The sequence below is a fragment of the Asparagus officinalis genome, chromosome 7 (assembly GCF_001876935.1).
Source record: "Asparagus officinalis chromosome 7, Aspof.V1, whole genome shotgun sequence".
Taxonomy (NCBI): domain Eukaryota; kingdom Viridiplantae; phylum Streptophyta; class Magnoliopsida; order Asparagales; family Asparagaceae; genus Asparagus; species Asparagus officinalis.
Window position 1 is genome coordinate 5,570,352 of NC_033800.1, and position 18,783 is coordinate 5,589,134.

Genomic DNA, 18,783 nt, shown 5'->3' on the forward strand with positions numbered 1-18,783 from the left:
ATTCCATCATCAGCATCAGGATCAGCCATACACCAACGGTCAACAGAATCGAGCAATCCCAAATGCAGATCAATACAAATGAACCCAAAATAAACAGATCTGAACCCACTTGGTTCGGTTCGGATCTGAACCAAACAAACCCAACAAATAAATAGGAAAGAGGAGGGGTCTGAACAAATCAACTCAGATCCAAGGCTTCCTTCGTTCGTTGCAATGGAGAGGAGAAGGGCACGGATCGAAAACGGCGGCGGGGCGGGTGAAGTCGGGACGGCAGCGCTCGGGTGGAGCGGGCGGCGTTCGAGGCGGATCAGGATGGAGGGCGTTCGGTCGGGGAATCCGGCGGTCGGGTCGGAGGGCGAGGGAAATGGGGTTCTGGACGTCGTCGGATTTTGGGGAGGTGGGTTTTTAGGTTCTGGGGATTTTGGAGCGGGGATCTTGGTGGCGGTGGAGGTGATGTTGGTTGTTTGCTTGGGGAAGATGATGAACAGTAGCGGATTTTGAGTTTTGATTTTCTTTTTTTTATTTTGTGTTGTAGAAGAAACGAAAATGAACTGCTAGGGTTTCACACCTCAGTTGAGCAAATCAATTTCATTTCATTTTCAATTATCTTTCAACTGATTACAGGAGAGTTTAAATAAAGCAAATTACAGTTTTGGAAAATCCTCCTAAATCCCTCAAATCACTCCCATAACCAATTACATTAAATCAGCCCAATAACTACCAAATAAAAATCAAAATTCGAAATTCAAAAATTCAAAATTCAAACTAATTATTACAACTTGAAATCAAAACCATAGTGCTGAAATATTGCGCCTCCTGCGCTGATAAACCCGGCGAAAATCTCGTGTATGAGTCCGGATGTCCCCATCACGTAGACTTATCTCTAATTAGGGATCGAGATAAAGTCCCCCAGGCATGAATCCTGGTGTCTTTTTCACGGCGAAAGATTAACCGGCAACGCGTGTTAGGCGTAGACTTATCTCTAATTAGGGATCGAGATAAAGTCCCCCATGCGTGAAGGCATGGATTTGTGGTGTTGTTTTTTCCTGTGTGGCTTGAAACACCGAAAGAGAGTTGGAAGTGCCAGAGGTATAGTATTAACTTGGCATGAATTTTCACCTAAAGTGAAATTTAAAAATTTTCTTTATTATCACTAGGATAATTCTAGAAAATCTTTAATCCACTGGGGATTTTATAATGAAAACTTGCTATTCTTGTTGAAAAAGAATTAGCAAGTTCATTGGGGGGTTGACTGTCAGAGGTGTGATGTTAACCTAACAGTATTTTATGGACCTATCGCTCTGTTGAAGAGAGTCGATAAGTTGATTTGGTCGTCAGAGGTGTGGTGTTAACTTGACGGGTTTGTGGACCTATCGCTCCATTGAAGAGAGTCGATAGGTGGATTTTGTCAGAGGTGTGATATTAACGTGACAAGAAGAATTTGCGATCGGGCAAATTTGAGGACTTATCGCTCTATTGACGAGAGTCGATAAGTTGATTTTGTCAGAGGTGTAGTGTTAACGTGACAGGATTTGTGTTACGATTGGAGCAACTTTGGGGACTTATCATTCTGTTAAAGAGGATTGATAAGTGGATTTTGTCAGAGGTGTATTGTTAACGTGACAAGAATTTGTGTTGCGATTGGAGCAACTTTGGGGACTTATCATCCTGTTAAAGAGGATTGATAAGTGGGTTTTGTCAGAGGTGTATTGTTAACGTGACAAGAATTTGTGTTACGATTGGAGCAACTTTGGGGACTTATCATCCTATTGACGAGGATTGATAAGTGGGTTTTGTCAGAGGTGTATTGTTAACGTGACAAGAATTTGTGTTGCGATTGGAGCAACTTTGGGGACTTATCATCCTATTGACGAGGATTGATAAGTGGGTTTTGTCAGAGGTGTATTGTTAACGTGACAAGAATTTGTGTTGCGATTGGAGCAACTTTGGAGACTTATCATCCTATTGATGAGCAGGGGAATAAAAAAGAGGTAGACAAGGCACATCACCTAGTGGGGTACTATTCATGAAGTCGGAATAGAGTCACATCACCAGGTAGGCCATTATCTGATGAGTTTGACTATCAGAGGTAACTGTTAACGTGATAGTTGTTGGACCCGCCATCCTACTGAAGAGGATTGACTTCAGTGGCCGTAGTATCTTTCCCTTCTGACTGGGAAGAGTGAGCCTGGTCCAGTTGCTCAGGAGAAGATTGGGCTTGGTCTGATTGCTCGGGCTGATCCTGCCTACTTGGTTCTTCAGCTTTGATCCTGACAATGATTTTTTGAGCCTGCTCGCCTTGAGAGATTAGTTGTCTCCAGGAACGGCATTCTGCAACTCCTATTCGAGCTAGGAGGTCGGTTTGCAAGTTGTGTCGACAGGTTTGTACTAGGGTAGACTGTGTCATACCTGTCGGACAACGCAAAGCCATATTTCGAAACCTTTTGACGAAGGCTTTGACTGATTCTCTCTTCTTCTGCTTAGTAGAGAGAAGGGTATGGATGGAGACTTCTGTATCCTCTTCAAAGAATCTTGACAGGAATAGTCTCTCTAGATCTGCCCACTTTTGGATACATCTGGTAGGTAGTTTCCTGAACCATTCAAAGGCAATTCCTTTGAGGGTGCCAATGAACAATCAAGCCAGTATGGCATCATTTGATATTACATTTCCAGTCTGTGACTTGAAATGATAAATATGTTGGTTCGGTGATCCAGTGCCGTCAAAAGTTTGTAGCGTCGGGACCTCGAACTTTGGAGGATAAATGGCTGCATCCCATTCGTCAGGATAGGGTCTGATAACTCCCTCATCTTGGAGCTCGCTTCTGTTAGCAATGGCTTTGAGTCGGGCTTCCAATTCTTCCATTTTGGCAGACTGAAGATTCTGCTCATTCTCAGTCTCTTTTCCTTCATCAGAGGAAGATTCCGGGCTGTGGGCTTCTTGGTCAGAAACCGCATCATCAACCACTTTCCCCTTCCCTTTGCTTGTGTGAGGTCGGGATGAAGATGCTTTCCCTCTCCGGGAAGATTCTTGCCTAAGCGGCGAATCTGTCTCCTGAGATTTGGCCTTGTCTGCGATGATTTGAGTCAACATGGCCATGAGTTCATTGATGGCCTCCTGTTGAGATTTGAGCATGGCCTCCTGTTCATCAAGTCTCTTTGAAAGGTCTTCAGAATGTTCTGCCATGTGGGCGAAGCTCTCATGCCCAACGAAAGAGCTTGATGATAGGGACTCCGCAATGACAGAGTGTTCGTCATCGGAATTAGTTCCTCTGGCTAAACTCCGATAGTTGACAGGGGGAATGGCTCCTGTTCGCGTCCGAGTACGTTGGTATATTCCTTCAAACTCGTTAGTGATTTCTCTAACGCTTGGAGAACGATCTGTCTCTGACTCGTCAGAACTAAGGGTTGATGATCTCCCTTTACCAACCATGTTGGAAGTGACTCCAAGATATTCATCCTCTAAAGTCTTCTTCCTGTGAGGATGTCGTCGATTATTGAGCAAAACGACATTCGTCGGTCGGTTGAACATCGATAGCAATTCCCGCAAATCGGAGACTTGGGATGAACCTCTCACGGAGCGTGAGGGTAAAGATGGAACCCCCTGTCCGTTAAAGGATGGGACTGGTTCTTGGTAAACATGAATTTTAAATCCATGTTGATCATTTTGAACACGACGAATCACATTGTGTTCCAAAGAAGGAACACGAGGGTCGTGCTTAGCTTGATTAACGCAAGACCAAAGTCTGCGTTTTGCTAGTGAAACGCAGTCCTGCGATCTGCGTTCGGATTCTGAAACGCACTCCTGAGAGTTGCGTTTTGATTCTGGGACGCACTCTTGAGAGTTGCGTTTTGGTTCTGGGACGCACTCTTGAGAGTTGCGTTCAGCCAGATCAACGCAGGTTTGATGTCTACGTTTAAATGATAGAACGCACTCCTGAGAGTTGTGTTTGGGTTCTGAAACGCACTCTTGAGAGTTGCGTTCAGCCAGATCAACGTAGTTTTGAGGTCTGCGTTTTGATGTTAGAACGCGCCTCTGAAAGCTGCGTTCTATCTGGGAAACGCACACCTGATGGTTGCGTTTAGCTTGGCTTCTGCAGAGCTCATGTTGAGGCTCATAAACGCGGAGTTTGCGTTGATTGTAGGATCGGCTTTTTTGGCGTTGTGCCGAAATCAAGTCTTCTCCTTTAGAGAGGGGACTGTATGAACAGTGCAACCCCCATGGAAGATAGTCTTTAGATGAGTTGGCTACAACTGGAGCTTTAGTCTCCTCGGAAACTTTGTGGATCTTGCGCATAACCTTGGGGCTAAGGGATCCTGAGGAGAGGGCCTCCTCGTACTTGGCTTGATCAAACTCGATAATCAGAGTTTCAACGGTCGTTCCAGTGAGATGAACGTCGGATTGCACCACCACTTCTTCGTCAGAGAAGCTAGTCCCCAACAGAGTCGTCATCTTTTGTTTGTTGGAAAATTTGCAGTAGAAAGACAATGAAAGAAAATTTTGACTTGTATTTCTCTCAAAATCAATTACAATTTGGATTCCGATTACAAAAGAGAGGAGAATAAATTTGATTCTCTCCTTTATTTAATTCTGGGTTCTTCACGGTGACGATGGAATGCCTCCCTCGAATGCTCGCGTCGAGTTTGCTCTCCGTTGACGATCCGAACGCCTTGATTCACTGGAACATGATTTTCTCCTCACGATTTGACGCTGTGGAGAACTTGCGTGACAAGTTTTGAAAATAACTCTTGACGAGTTGATAACTCTGAACGAGTTTTAGAAGAACTTGCAGAGCAAGTTTTGAACTCTGATCGAGTTGATAACTCTGAACGAGTTTTAGAAGAACTTGCAGAGCAAGTTTTGAACTCTGATCGAGTTGATAACTCTGAACGAGTTTTAGAAGAACTTGCAGAGCAAGTTTTGAACTCTGATCGAGTTGATAACCCTGAACGAGTTTGAACTCTTGAAAAAGAGTTGATTTGAACCGAAAGTCGGTTATAAGTCAAGGGAATGCTCCTATGGTCGATCGTTGCTGAGGATGAACATCGATCTCCCCCTTGCTGCCCAAAAAGAAGAATCTAAGAGCTCAAATGTGCAAGCCTTTTGACCGAATCTCTCTTTGTTGATGAGAGAAAATTCGATCCCTTAACTCAATTGAGTTTCTGGTATTTATAGGGGATTAAGGGTGGTAACTACCCCCTTAATCCGCTTTTAAGTGGGGCGAAAATCCCTCAAATCGTGGGGAAAAACAGTTCCTGGAACTGTTCATTGCGTGCTTTGAACGAGTCAAACGCTAAAAAATAGCGTTCAGGGCCCGAACTCTGCGTTTTTAGACTAAAAACACAGAGTTGGGCCTATCTTGGTGGCTGAACGCACAGGCAGATTCTCCGTGCTAGGGCGTTAGAACGCAGAGCTGAACTCTGCGTTCAGCAGTTCAAGCAACACAGGCGCACAGGCCACGTTTGGGCTTTAACTCTGCGTCCAAGACTTAGGACGCAGAGTTAAATCTCTGTTGGAGATTTGAGACGCACAGGCCGCATGCGTTCTGAAATTGGAAACGCACAGGTCACTGGTGCGTTGAGGATCAACTCTGCATTCAGAGTTTGGGATGCAGTCGAGTCTGTCGAAGAACGCACGTTACCTGTGCGCTTCGTGATTTAACTCTGCGTTACAGAGTTCGACGCCTGCTAAGGAACGCACACTTGTGTGCGTTTTGAACTTGAAAAACACAGAAGTGAATTTCTGCGTTTGAGAGAGATTGTTGGCTTATAACCTCGTCCATTATAACATTGCAAAGGCCATTGCTTATTGATCTTTGCCTGTTATAAAATATGAGAGTCGTCAGATTGTAACTCCCGATGTTGATTGTGAAGGCTGTTGAATTGGGGCTTTCATTAGTTGTTGTGAAGGTCGTCAGATTGTAACCTTCTACGTGAAAGTCCTCAAATTGTAGCCTTTTGGAAGTCGTCAGATTGTAACTTCCATCATCGGTGTTTGATGGGGGATCAACTATCTATTGTGATTTTTAGACAGCCTACAGTTTAGTACAAGCAGGGCTTCTTAATTTAACACAGGTGTTAAATTGAGATTAAAAACAAAAGGAAAGTGGTTTCTTGCATGAGCTAATGAAGCCATGCACCCTCATTTACACTCCTCTTGCTTATAATCTTAGTAAATATAAAATTTTGTTTTTTTATCAATAAGGGCATGCCTTTTGATTTATTATGCCTGCAGTAGTAGTCAGCTCAACACACTCATAAGGGCATGCCTTTTAATTTATTATTATACCTGCAATAGTAGTCAACACACTGTTGTGTTGTTTCCCATTAATTGTGATTCCATGTTTATTTTAGCTTCCATTAGAACATGCAATTTTTTTCAAGTATTTGCCGCAATAAGCATAACTTCTTTGCATCGTTGCCGATTTTATTGTTGATCCTTGAGGCACAAGATTAAGTATTATCAAATTATTACTTATCTTCAACTATCAATATCACGTTATTAATGAACAGCCTTTTTTTTTCAGAATTCTCTCTGGTGATCCTGGATTAGTTGCAAATGACTCTTCTTCAGCATTGCATAGCCGTAATGGTCTTCCTGAATCCAATATCTATGAGGTCAGAAAATGGAATTTCATGTGCATAGTAATAATGTCTCTGTCCAATCAGTAGTCAGGAATTAGCATAGTTTGTGACAATCAAGTTGTTTTCGAGAAACAACCGTTGACTTAAAACACTTATTTATATTGTCGTGGTTACAAGAGGCTTCCTTACCTTCTATCTAAAAGGATTCTTGTCTTCGTAGGTATGTTGGGTATTCCTTATGGTATTTGGTGACTGTTAGTGGCACTTTATGAGCATTAGCATAAAAGAAGCTAGTACAATTTTATCTGGTCAAGGGGGATAAGTATCTTGGAGGCTTGGTAAAGGCAAACTGCACTTAGACCAGTGGCATGTGATTACTTGGAAGCGAGAAAGATGGGTCCTATCAGTAATACCTGCCAAACTTAGTTTGACTTATGTGTAATTTTTTGGGATTATTCTAGGAGATAAAGAAGTTGGATGAGTGTAAAAGGTTGGAATTTTGTTTGGATAAGTTAATGGCGTGTGAAACAATTCAATGGTCAACACGAATTAGATTTGCGTCTAAGGGCAGTCTTGATGTATGTCTACGTATTGTTTGTTTTATTTCCTGTGGAATATTACTGTTAACTTTGATTTTTTTTTTTACAGAACTCGTCAATGTTCTCTAGGGTTAGGTATTGCAAGATTTGTAAAACCAGTGTGAGGGGATTTGATCACCATTGCTCTGCTTTTGGAAATTGCATAGGTACTTTCTTCATTCACCTAAGATTATGTTGAAATTTTGACATGAACAATTTCATGGTTTCCCCCCTTCCCATTTAGTGGCTTAGTGCTGAAAGTAATCATTTAACTTTTTCAAGGTCAGAAGAATCAGCGTCTCTTTATGATGCTTCTAGTTGGATTTATCATTGCTGAGGCCTCCTATATAATATCTTCAACTCAATGTATGTCATACGGTTTTAATATTTTCAATGTCGTTTAAACCTTGATTTCCATGTTCTAATTTTCAATATCACTTTACTGAATTGCAGATATTGCAAAATCTCTGAGCACAGATAAAATAGGATTTAAGGTAGGTCTCACATCACAAATTGTTTTCAACTCTGCATCGGTGACTAATCATTTTCACATCTAATGCAAAGCGAGAAGGTACCTCATCCGTCGCGTGAGTAAATACAACCGGGGGTCAAACCTCGTTTACATTTGCTGGTAGTGCAAATCGCTCTTTAGATAGCCGTTTATGCTCTCACTTTCCCTTACATGGGAAAAAGGGCAGCTTAGGTATGACCATAATTTTCACCTTTGACACCAAGAAAGAACCTCAGCTTGTGTTCTTTCTTAGGCTGCAACGAGTGTGGAATTGGTTCCTTTAGGTACACGGTAATGCTATATTTTCTGCAAGTTTAGCTTGTTCTGTAGTTTACCGTCACAAGATTTGTACAAAGAGAGTATGTGATTACCAGCAACAATTTAGCCGCTATTTCATTTTTTTTGGTTATAAATTGATTACCGAGTTCCCATAACTCTTTGCCCATCTGTTATGTATTTGACCCCAAGATATCTCTTCCAAGTATCAAATTTCATGTTTCCCCCTTGTCTTCTGCTTCTGTCATGCTTCCTTTTCGCCATTATTTGTGTTCACAATTCTGAAATCCAAGAACTAGTTACAGCACTTCACTGCATTTTTAATCTTATAAGTGCTATACTTTTTGCAGAACGATATTCCTGGTAATGTTGTCATCAGCACGCTGCTTTTTGCAGTCCTACAGCTTTTATGGCAGGTCAGCCAACCAACTCATATTACTCTTAGGGGGTGTTTGGCAATCTGAAAGTGAATTTAAAATATGTAAGTTACTTTTTTTTGCAAATGACTTTTACATCCATGTCAGCACGCAAGTGAAATACAATGTTTGTTTGAAAAATTAAATTATTATCGAAAGTGCAATGTGAAGATGATGTGTCAAAATAAGATTAATTAGAAAATATAATTAAAATTATTTAATTAAATTAGTTACCTTTTTGTCACTTTCATGTGACTTCACCACTTTTTTAGGGGAAGTCAAAATTGTATTAAATCTTATGTGGCAACTTTCTTACATCTCACTTTCATAACCACTTACATGAAAACAAACACCTTAATTGTTAAATGAAAGTAACTTCCTCACTTTCATCTTTCACTTGCATGCAAACAAACACCCCCTTAAGCTTTAGTCGGATATGATGCTTTTGTCATGCCAAGACGATATCTATTTGTTTTATTTTGTGTTGAATTCATTGAGTTAATGGATGCCAAACTCTTGTATAACTAATGCAACTATTTAAGTATTATATTTAAATTTCATCTGATGTGGTTCAAGCACCTACAATTGAGAGGAGAGAAATTTTTACAGAAGTAGGTGGTCTTTGAAGAACCAGGTAGTTGTTGAGAACTACCCAGCTGCGATTGATGATCAAAACCAATTCAAAATGCATAGGTAGATTGAGATTCTAATTCGATCCAAATTATTACCTACAGGCTATAAATTGATCCAAACGTTTCATGATTCGAAGTTCTTAAGTAAACTTAAATCCTGATGAATCCAGCCACATCCTGTTATTATTCAACCCAAGGGAGTGGTGGTATTGGTTCAGGATTGGTAGGACTAGGACAATTGTCCAAGAATACTACTTTATAGGATTAGCCCAAGCCCGATATTTCCACTCATGGACTCAACTTCTAGCTTGGATATAGGAGGCAGCACCATGATACCCTTGATGAGAATTCTCCCTTCTATGCCACCACGTTGCGTACTACCAAAAATATATAAATTTTATTGAAGATGAATGATGTCACTGCTGTCATTTTGGGTCAGCTTTATGATAACTTGCTTTAAGCTCCTTGACGACGTCTTAAACATCAAATGTTATACAAGATCATTTCTCCGTTCAGTTTAGTGTGTTATGGTGCTACTGTTTGCTAGATGCTCCTCAGAGTAATTCGTAAGCTCATCAACTTGTGGCTTTTCTCCAAAAAAGTTCTATTTCTGATCTGTGTGAGCTCTTAGCTTTGTGATTTAAATTGTCCAGTTTACCGCTTTAGTAGCCGTTTTGTGGAAATTTTATGTAACTAAGATTCTCATAGCAGTAACATGCTATTAATATCCCCTGATAGTGACAATTTGTCCGATTTACTAGGTGGTATTCCTGATATGGAATATATATTGCATCTGTGCTAATATCAAAACTGATGAATGGGTAAGTTCTCTAGTTCCTTTTATGATTGCTGCTTCTGTGTATCTTGCTTCTGCATGTTAATACTTGCCAGTAATCAGATTAACTGGAAGAAATATCCTGAGTTTCAACTAGTCGTCCAGTCTCAGCCAGGTAAATATATTGAAATCAAATTAAAACTAGACAAGATTCTGCTTGAATTTAATTGGTTACTAATTGGTGGCTCTTTATGTATGTTTTTCCTCAGGGAACTCTTCAGAAGTAAGGTTTTCGAATCCATATGATAAGGGTATCATTAGCAACATCAAAGACTTTATAAACCCCATGGAATATAGCCTTCATGTAATCCATGTGCTGTCTTGAAGCTGAGATCCTTGAGCATGTTATAATGATCAGATGTACATTATTATCAACATTATTTATTTATTTATTTATTTTAAAAAAATGATCATTGCTAAACATTCATTATGAGTTCACACAGTGGTTTTATTTAGAAGTTCCGTCGTGTTGAATATTTTCTTGTAGAACATGTGAGAACATGCCATGTTGCGCATTGAACTGTCTGTTGATCGGTCAGAAACTAGGAGGCAAACCTTTCTTCACATAATTGTGTCCTTTTATGAGTGTTTAACTTGTATCTGAACTATCAATGATTCAATGTCAGAAATATATGCGGCTATTTGGTAACACCCAAGTCCAGGAGGCAGCAAGATTAGCTCTACACTATGCTACGCGTGTGTTTTGATCTCAACCACGTATATGGTAGGAAACTTTATAGGGCGTCTATCCATATCGATTGACTTGACCTTTCATGGTTAAAACTACCAGGTCATGAGAACATGGAATAAGAGAGAATTGAGACAGTAAAGGGAGATGAGTTGAAAGAGAGAAGAATAGAACTCAGAATTTAGGAGAAGAAGAGAACCCAATTTCATTCATGCTGGTTTTAATGTACATTCTCTTCTTTATACCTCCGCTCCAAAACACAGAAACAGGAAACGTGCACGAGCTCATTTAACAGACACAACAGAATTAACTGTTTGCAACCAACTTGACAGACTCCTAAGCATTTATTACAATGTATATAAACTTGACAGACTCCTAAGCATTTATTACAATGTATATAAACTTGCATAACAGTCCTCCGTTTCTTCTTCATGTCCAGTCCTTCCTCTTCCAGCTGCAGCTCACCCCTCAACTTCCAGGAGGTTCCTGGTTGGTTATTCCTGGCAATTCCATTCCTGACATAATAAGAGAATCTTTGTTTCCATGGTCACATGAATCGCAATGTAGCTTCACTTTCTCCTTACATGGGGAAACTCGTTTGGGTTTCTAGTGACTTTGCCGAGACATAATCTCTCCACATTTCGAATTTAGGAAAATTAATCAATTTTATAACAAATTACTTTGATAAAATATTATAGTATTTATTGTATTATATTCATGTACTATAAAGGGGGTATTGACTTTATTTTTTTTCATTAACACTTAAAACCATTTCATGTTCAATCTAAATCATCTTCACCGTGTTGTTTGTACTTGTCGCTAATGAGTTGCAAAGAGGTTCCTTGTTATTTTTATTTAATTATAGATATTGAACATATACCTCCTAGTGACCACCGAACTTTCTAGAGTACAAAGGATCGATATGGCTATTATTAATTAGCCTAGTGTTATGTTATCCGAACTAAGGCTAAATACCTATATTGGTATTTTAATTCCACCCCATTTATCAAAATGATATTTTAATTAGGCAAACCTGTTCTAAGACATTTTAATTGATTCAACTTACCAACAATGCCGTTTTTCTCGTCGGCGATCAGTTTTCGCGAGAGCTCGTGCCACGCACGTGATAACTTAAACTGTTTTTTAACCGCCGATGTGGCACGGATTTTCTGACGTGGCTGTGTTTAAAGGCGGGAATTAACCCTCTAAAAATCTCAATTCACCCAAAATAGGACAGATCTGTGCCACATCAATAGCTAAAAAATAGTTTAAGTCATCACGTGCCACGCACGTGACGAGCTCTCGCCGGAAAACTGGTCGCCGTTTAAGTCATCACGTGCCACGCACGTGACGAGCTCTCGCCGGAAAACTGGTCGCCGACGAGAAAAATGGCCTTGTTGGTAAGTTGAATCAATTAGAGCTCTCGCCGGAAAACTGGTCGCCGACGAGAAAAATGGCCTTGTTGGTAAGTTGAATCAATTAAAATGTTTTAAAACAGGTTTGCCTAATTAAAATACCTTCTTGGTAATGAGGTGGAATTAAGATACCAATATTGATATTTAGCCTCCGAACTAAATTCCACAGCTATTTTCACAACGCAGCGATCTACCGTGTTATTGGACAGGAGCAATTGCCGAAGGGTCACGTCAACAGAGCGAAGGGGTGATATGATATCTGTGCTCAAACCGAAGAGCGTTTCGGCAGCGAGCATTAAAAAACTATGTATGTAATTAATGCCGCGAATGCACTCGTCGTCCAAACTGCCCCAATCACAACTACGCTTCATACATACTTGGGAGCTCGGACCACTCCTCATTACCGCGAGTCTCCAAACTGAAAGGAACAGTTTGGCAGCGGACCCCCAGCAAGCGGACAACGAGGGCGGTGGTGGGCCGGTCACATGCACGATACTTGCGGACCCCAAACTACTTTTCTCGAAGCGAGTCTTCTGATCTCTCATTATTTAATATCCTAGCCGATACGCCGTACGCTTAGCGATGCATGGCCCCCCTCTCGCCCGCTGTTGCCCCCCACACCGCCGCGCGCGCACGCCGCGCCTCCTGTAGGATCGGTCGACCGAATTCGTGCACGGATCCTGCGTATGAATCAGGACTCTTGGCGGTTGATCGCGAGTGGCGCGACGGTCGACCGCACGACACTGTAGTCGATTTTATGTCTCGGTCGTTGGATCCGGTCGACCGCACGTGGTGCGGCGGTCGACCGTGAGTCGGGTCTGGGCCTGTTTTGTTGTTTCCTGTTCTGTTTGGGATTTGAGTTTGGTATAAATACCAAACAAGAATTAGGGTTTCTTTGGCTTTGATTGGTGATTGTTGGGGGGGTATTTGGAGCACAGAAAAAAGATATTTTCTGAGCTATTGTTTAGGGTTTTATTTGGAGAGATTAAGAGCTTTGTTGGTGAGATTAGTTGATTGTTTTGTGCGATTTGTAATCTCAGTTTGTACCATTCTTCTCTATTAGTGAAAACCACATTCCCTTCTTGCCCCGTGGACGTAGACAATTTGCCGAATCACGTTAAACTTTGTGTTTGAGTTTGTGGTTCGTTTGGCCCTTCTCTCTCGTTCGTTTGATTGATTTGGTTTCTCGAAGCATATCGGTTTGGTTTTGTGGCTTCCGCCACGCACAACAAGTGGTATCAGAGCCCAACAATCATCACTTTCTTGCACTGCGCCGGCCCTTTTTTCTTCCTTTTCGGCCTTGCGTCGCTAGCGGACGGCCGCTCGTTCGCGAGGGAGAGCTCTCCGCGCGCTTCCTCGTGTTTGGTATCCAGATGCGTGCCCCTGCATTTCACGGCACGGCGCATGCGTACGCGTTTGCTTCCTTTAGGAAAACATACGCACATGCGTATCGGTAGCGTGCACGTGGTGCACGGCGGATACGTATGAAAATGCGACGACGCGTCAATTAATTAATCAATCAACGCGAAAACGTTCATCGAGCACCAACGAAGGGAATTATCAAGCGATTCTGATTTTTACAGGGCGCTTCCTCCATTTAAGTTCTATACCTAATCAAAATTTTTGAAATTTTGAATAGATGCGAGTTGATTTTAGTAATTACACGGAGCCGAAGCACAAAGTTTATTTATTTAAGATTAAGATAGCTGCTTGTTTATTTTAAGAAACCGTCACAACCTCGTATGCGTTTAAGGAAAGTTTGGATTTAAGCACTATCGGGAAAACGAATTAAAACTACTCTTTTGAAAATTTAACGAGTATTTAGTGGGATATTTTTCGCGTGTTAGTGGCAAATTTCTTTTCTTTGGCAAAAACCGTGATGTTGGATTGCTTTAAATTGTCTCGTGCTTAGTCATAATTAGTTGACCACTTATGTCTCTAATTATTTGACCTGTTCATGACAAGCACTGAAATTGTCGAACCTCCTTTGAATATTCAATGATTGCGTTGCGTCCAACTAATATAACAATAGTAACAATAATACTAATAATGTTATGTTTGAAAAATTCCCATTGCCGCAATATGCACGCTGCGCTAGCGCCCAATTATGCGGAAAATGAGTAAATAATTATTGTTTTTTATTTTGACATTACAAATCTTAGTACATTTTATGATTTTTATCTAATCGACTTTGTCCTTCCGGCCGGTTGAGGCACGTCATTACGTCACTTTAATTGTTGAATATAAGTTTGGTGTCGCAATTGCTAGATAAAAAAAAAAACTGTAAATATTTTGTGAGAGGATTATTTTAGTTGGAAATAAAGTGAATGGATACACGTCGCTTTGCAGAGTTCGAGCCTAATAATTTTGGCCTTATCCAATGGATCAAGTTGTAACGAGATCCATGACATAAAAGTCTAGATTTCTCGTGCTTAGATACGAAGATCCCATGCATCATCTCTTAATTTTCTAGTACTTTTACTAAGTCCTTAATTTGTTATGTTGAGGATTCTTGTTTGAGTTAAATAACTCATATCCTATAGATTGTAATTGTATCTTAGTGTAAAGCAAAAGTAAATAATCATCAACAATTATGGCAAGGGGTTTTTAAATATTAGTCCCTTAAAACTGAGCTATTTTGTATTAGTCCCTCAAATCTGAGTATTTTGTATTAGTCCCTCAAATTTCTTTAAGTTGTTGGTTTTAGTCCTTCAAGTTAGTAGTTATGTATTAAATCTATAACTACTAGAATTTATGGGACAATTATGGGAATATTCTGTTATCTATAACTGTTGCATTTATGAGACAATTATGCCCCTCACCAAATTAGAATTCATCAATGCATAATTAAAATCTAATCATATTAAAATTCATCATTGCATAATTTAACCTAATCAAGATTAAACCCTAACTCATCCCCGAATTTACTACAAACCCAAATCTTTAAACTCTAATCAAAACATGCAATGAGAGAGAGAGAGAGAGAGAGAGAGAGAGAGAGAGAGAATGTCAATTAGTGGGGGCGAACTACACTGAAGGTATTTTGGTAACTTACCATCTATAGTTAATACTAACCCAACCATGGTTTAGATTTTTTTAACATAAAACCTAACAAAAAGACTAATATCAACAACTTAAGACAATTTGAAGGACTAATATCAAAATACTCAGATGTAAGGGAGTAATATAAAAATTGCTCATATTTAAGGGACTGATATCTAAAAAGCCCTTATAGCAAATGAGATTCTTTTTCGATAAGGCTACAGGGATATTTTTAGACAACTATGAAATTTTTATCATATCTTTATAGATTATTGTCAATTATTTTTGGAGCTAAATATTTTATAGCAAGAGGTTGTAGTAAAGCAAAATTTAATATGTACACCATTCAGACATGTAGGACCCACGTGAATTGTTGAAGATTTTAGTTTCTTTTCCGCGTGAATTAAAAAAAAATTATGTTTTTTTATAAATCATAGAATATAAAGAATAAATACAGCTATACTAAAAAAATAGCCTTCTGTGGACCCCACGCCGCTACAGCTGTCCGAATCCAGACACGCTTTGAGATTCGTTCATTAATAGATCAGATTGAGCTCAACCCGATCCTCGTTCCCACCCGCCTCTTTCCCCAAAACTCTAACCCGACAAGATAATAAACTGAAACAAAATAAGATGAAGTTTTAAACCCACAGTTTTACTTCCATGTGCTTTTCAACTCACTCAGTTCTAAAAATCACTCCCAAAACCAAAATCTACTCCTGAATTATTTTTAAACCCACTCCACTCCACGTACTTCAACTCTGATTTAAAGTACTATAAATTTCCTAAATAAAAAATAAGTCAAAAAACAATTTAATAATATATTTTGGACTTAAAAGTAATGTTGGGAGTGGATGGATTTAAAAATAAATAAGGTAAACTTGGGGTTTAAGAGCAACTTTGGGAGCGGGTGGGTCCAAAAATAAGTTGGGGGAAAGATGAGGGTATATATGGAATAAATCCAACGGGGGATTTTTTAAAATAGCCCACTTTTGCTAAATATTTAGCAAAATAGTCTACTTTGCTAAATATTTAGCAAACTAGACCTCTTTTTGGCCAATAGGCAAAAAAGAAGTTGATTTTGAAAAACAAGACTCAGAAAACATACGGGACTAGTAGTCCCGTATGTTTAGAGCCAACTTAATCAGCGCTTAGTGGACTTAGAAAACATACGGTAGACGTTGCACGCTGACGTAGACGTTGCACACACGGCGATGAAGCTGGTCCGTCACAGCAACCCGGTCAGTCACAACCCAACACACAACCGGAGAGTGAGCATATGCAAGCTCAAGTCGAAGGAGGACGCCGATGATCTCAACGAGTGCGAAGAGAGAGACAACGGGGGAGGGGTGGATTTTTTATTTGTTAGTTTTCCCACTAAGATATATATTGTCGTATGGATTTATTGACATTTGATTTGTTTAGCTTAAACTAAATATTATCGTTTGGGTAGACTTGATACATTTGGATTTGTTTAGCTTAGACTGATATATATTATCGTATGGATTTGTGATGTGTATTTTTGTCGGATTTTGGATGTGATGTGTATTTCATCGGCTTTTGGATGTGATGTGTATTTCTTCGGATTTGTGTTGTGATGTTGTTGATTACGTAGGATTTGTGTGGTGATGTTGTGTATTTTTGACATTTGTGTTGTGATGTTTAATTTTATAACTTTTATCAAAGTATACAATGTAAATGATATATTTTTGGCGAAAATTTTGGTCGTATATCGATAAATGAGGCATGTGCATGTTTGGGCTCTGCCCAGCAAATCCACGGGACTACTAGTCCCGTGGATTTGTTGGGCACATGCGAATATGTCTCTGCAAAATGTACGGGACTACTAGTCCCGTACGTTTTGGTAATGAACTCAGAAAATATACGGGATTAGTAGTCCCGTATGTTTTCTGAGTCCACTAAGCGCTAATTAAGTTGGCTCTAAACATACGGGATTACTAGTCCCGTATGTTTTCTGAGCATTGTTTTTTCTAAAATCGATCTCTTTTTGGCCAAAAGAGGTCTATTTTGCTAAATATTTAGCAAAGTGATCTATTTTGCTAAATATTTAGCGAAAGTGGGCTATTTTAAAAAATTCCCCTAAATCCAACAAAATAAAAAGAAGGGAAGTAATTACATAAACAAATACTCCCAAAAAAACTCAGACGAAGACCCCCACCCTCTCCCCCCCCACTCAAAGTCGCCAGTACTCTCTCTCTCTCTCTGTGGATTCATGGACGAGGACGAGAGCGGATCTCTGGTGTGCAAGATGATTGCGACGGTGGACGAGATCGCGGCGATCTCCGATTACAGGAACCCGTACAGAAAACAGCTGTTTAATTTGGCGAGAAGGATCAAGCTCTTGGTTACGATGCTGGAGGAGATCAGAGACGACGGGGATCCGATCTCAGATCAGGCGGCGGAGATCCTCGCTCCGCTGAGGGCCGCGCTGGATTCGGCGAAGGAGTTGCTTCTGTTTGGGAGCGGCGGGAGCAAGATCTGCTTGGTACGTTTGCTTTCTTGAGGGATCTTCTTCTTTCTTTTTTTTATTAGTTTGATTGAAAATTCGAGAGAAATTTCTTGTTTTTTGTTTCGATTTGCTCCCAAGTTTTGGTTGATTGGAGAAGAATAGCAGTCCTTTTTTACCGTGTGATGTTGTGTAGAAGTTGAAAGGAGACTGACAGGGTTTGAGTTATCGTGCTTGGAGACATTAATTGAGTTGGATAACTTATTGATGATTAGTGTCATCTCCGTGGATGTCGGCGCTAATCCAAACACATAAAATTTGTGTCTTTGGTTTTGTGTGCAGTTCTTTTCTGTTGAATCTATCGTGTAAAAATCTTAGGTTAGGGAAACTTGACGCCGAGGAATATAGTATGCTAGAGTGGGTAAGAGTTCAATTTCTCGGTGGTGAGCAAGGAAGAGAATGCCAGGCTGTTAGACGAGCTCAGCTGCTAAGACTGTTGGTGTTGGAGCAGACAATTTTTGGGCGTGGGGCGAAGGTGTGTGGATGGAGTCGTCATAGTTAATTGTAGATGGGATGGCCTAGGAAAATAGAAATATGATGGGGTTTAAGGACTGGAGGAAGGAAACTAAGATTAGGGTGGAGCTCTAAATAAGAATGTTGGTAGGAGCTTTCAAGTTTAGTTTTCAAAGAATAGCTTGAGGATCCAACAACAATGGAGGATTAGAGAGGATTATCATGTTGATGAATTGGCTCAGACTATTCACCAGGGAATGGGCATATAAGAGGTTCCAAGGTTACAAATTTTAACTATTGACAATGTGAGGCTTGGTATAACATTGTCAATAGTGTCAAAAGCTTCAGTCTTGTTCAAAGGCTTGAATGCAAGATCAAAATGGAGATTGTTATATACTTTTTGCTCATTGTCTTCAAGAAAATGACAAGTCTAAGATGCATTTTATGGAGCTCCAATTATGATAGTAAACGAATATTTTTATCTAGCATCAATGTAAAGAAGGAAAGGTTTTCTGGTCAATCTAGACACCACACTTTGATCAACTGAAACAAATGGGAGCATGATCTGGTTCATATGTGCAGGTACTTTTTCCTACTTAGGTGGATCAAAATTGTGCATTTGTTGGAAAAATCAAGCATACCACTCAGATTCCGCCCAGGCTGAGAGGGGAAGAGTGCAAGATTTAGTTTGGATGGTAATACGTAAGAATTTTGAGCTAACAGATAAGGTAAACAGAATGAGATGGGAAGTTGAGGATTTAAGTACGCGTTCTGATGCAGTGGGTTTTCATTTCATGAGAATGTTGGTATGGCATACGAGAATGTTGG

At 40.0% G+C, this 18,783-nt stretch overlaps 2 protein-coding genes across 3 annotated transcripts in view; both read left to right on the forward strand.

Moving 5' to 3' along the window:
* Positions 1–10,288, forward strand: part of LOC109848740 (palmitoyltransferase ZDHHC17-like) — a 19,301-nt gene extending 9,013 nt beyond the window's left edge. Inside the window, exons 5-12 of one of the 2 annotated variants that reach the window (XM_020418390.1) lie at positions 6,525–6,615; positions 7,231–7,327; positions 7,443–7,526; positions 7,614–7,654; positions 8,298–8,363; positions 9,757–9,816; positions 9,894–9,945; positions 10,040–10,288. In XM_020418390.1, the coding sequence (XP_020273979.1) occupies positions 6,525–6,615; positions 7,231–7,327; positions 7,443–7,526; positions 7,614–7,654; positions 8,298–8,363; positions 9,757–9,816; positions 9,894–9,945; positions 10,040–10,155 (607 nt within the window). In that variant the 3' untranslated portion in view covers positions 10,156–10,288. Of the gene's footprint in view, positions 1–6,524; positions 6,616–7,230; positions 7,328–7,442; positions 7,527–7,613; positions 7,655–8,297; positions 8,429–9,756; positions 9,817–9,893; positions 9,946–10,039 lie in introns of those variants that run through there. The other variant, XR_002248872.1, reaches the window with a different exon arrangement.
* Positions 17,135–18,783, forward strand: part of LOC109848439 (protein spotted leaf 11-like) — a 5,329-nt gene continuing 3,680 nt past the window's right edge. Inside the window, 1 exon segment of the mRNA XM_020417928.1 lies at positions 17,135–17,481. Coding sequence (XP_020273517.1) covers positions 17,209–17,481 — 273 coding nt within the window. The 5' untranslated portion in view covers positions 17,135–17,208.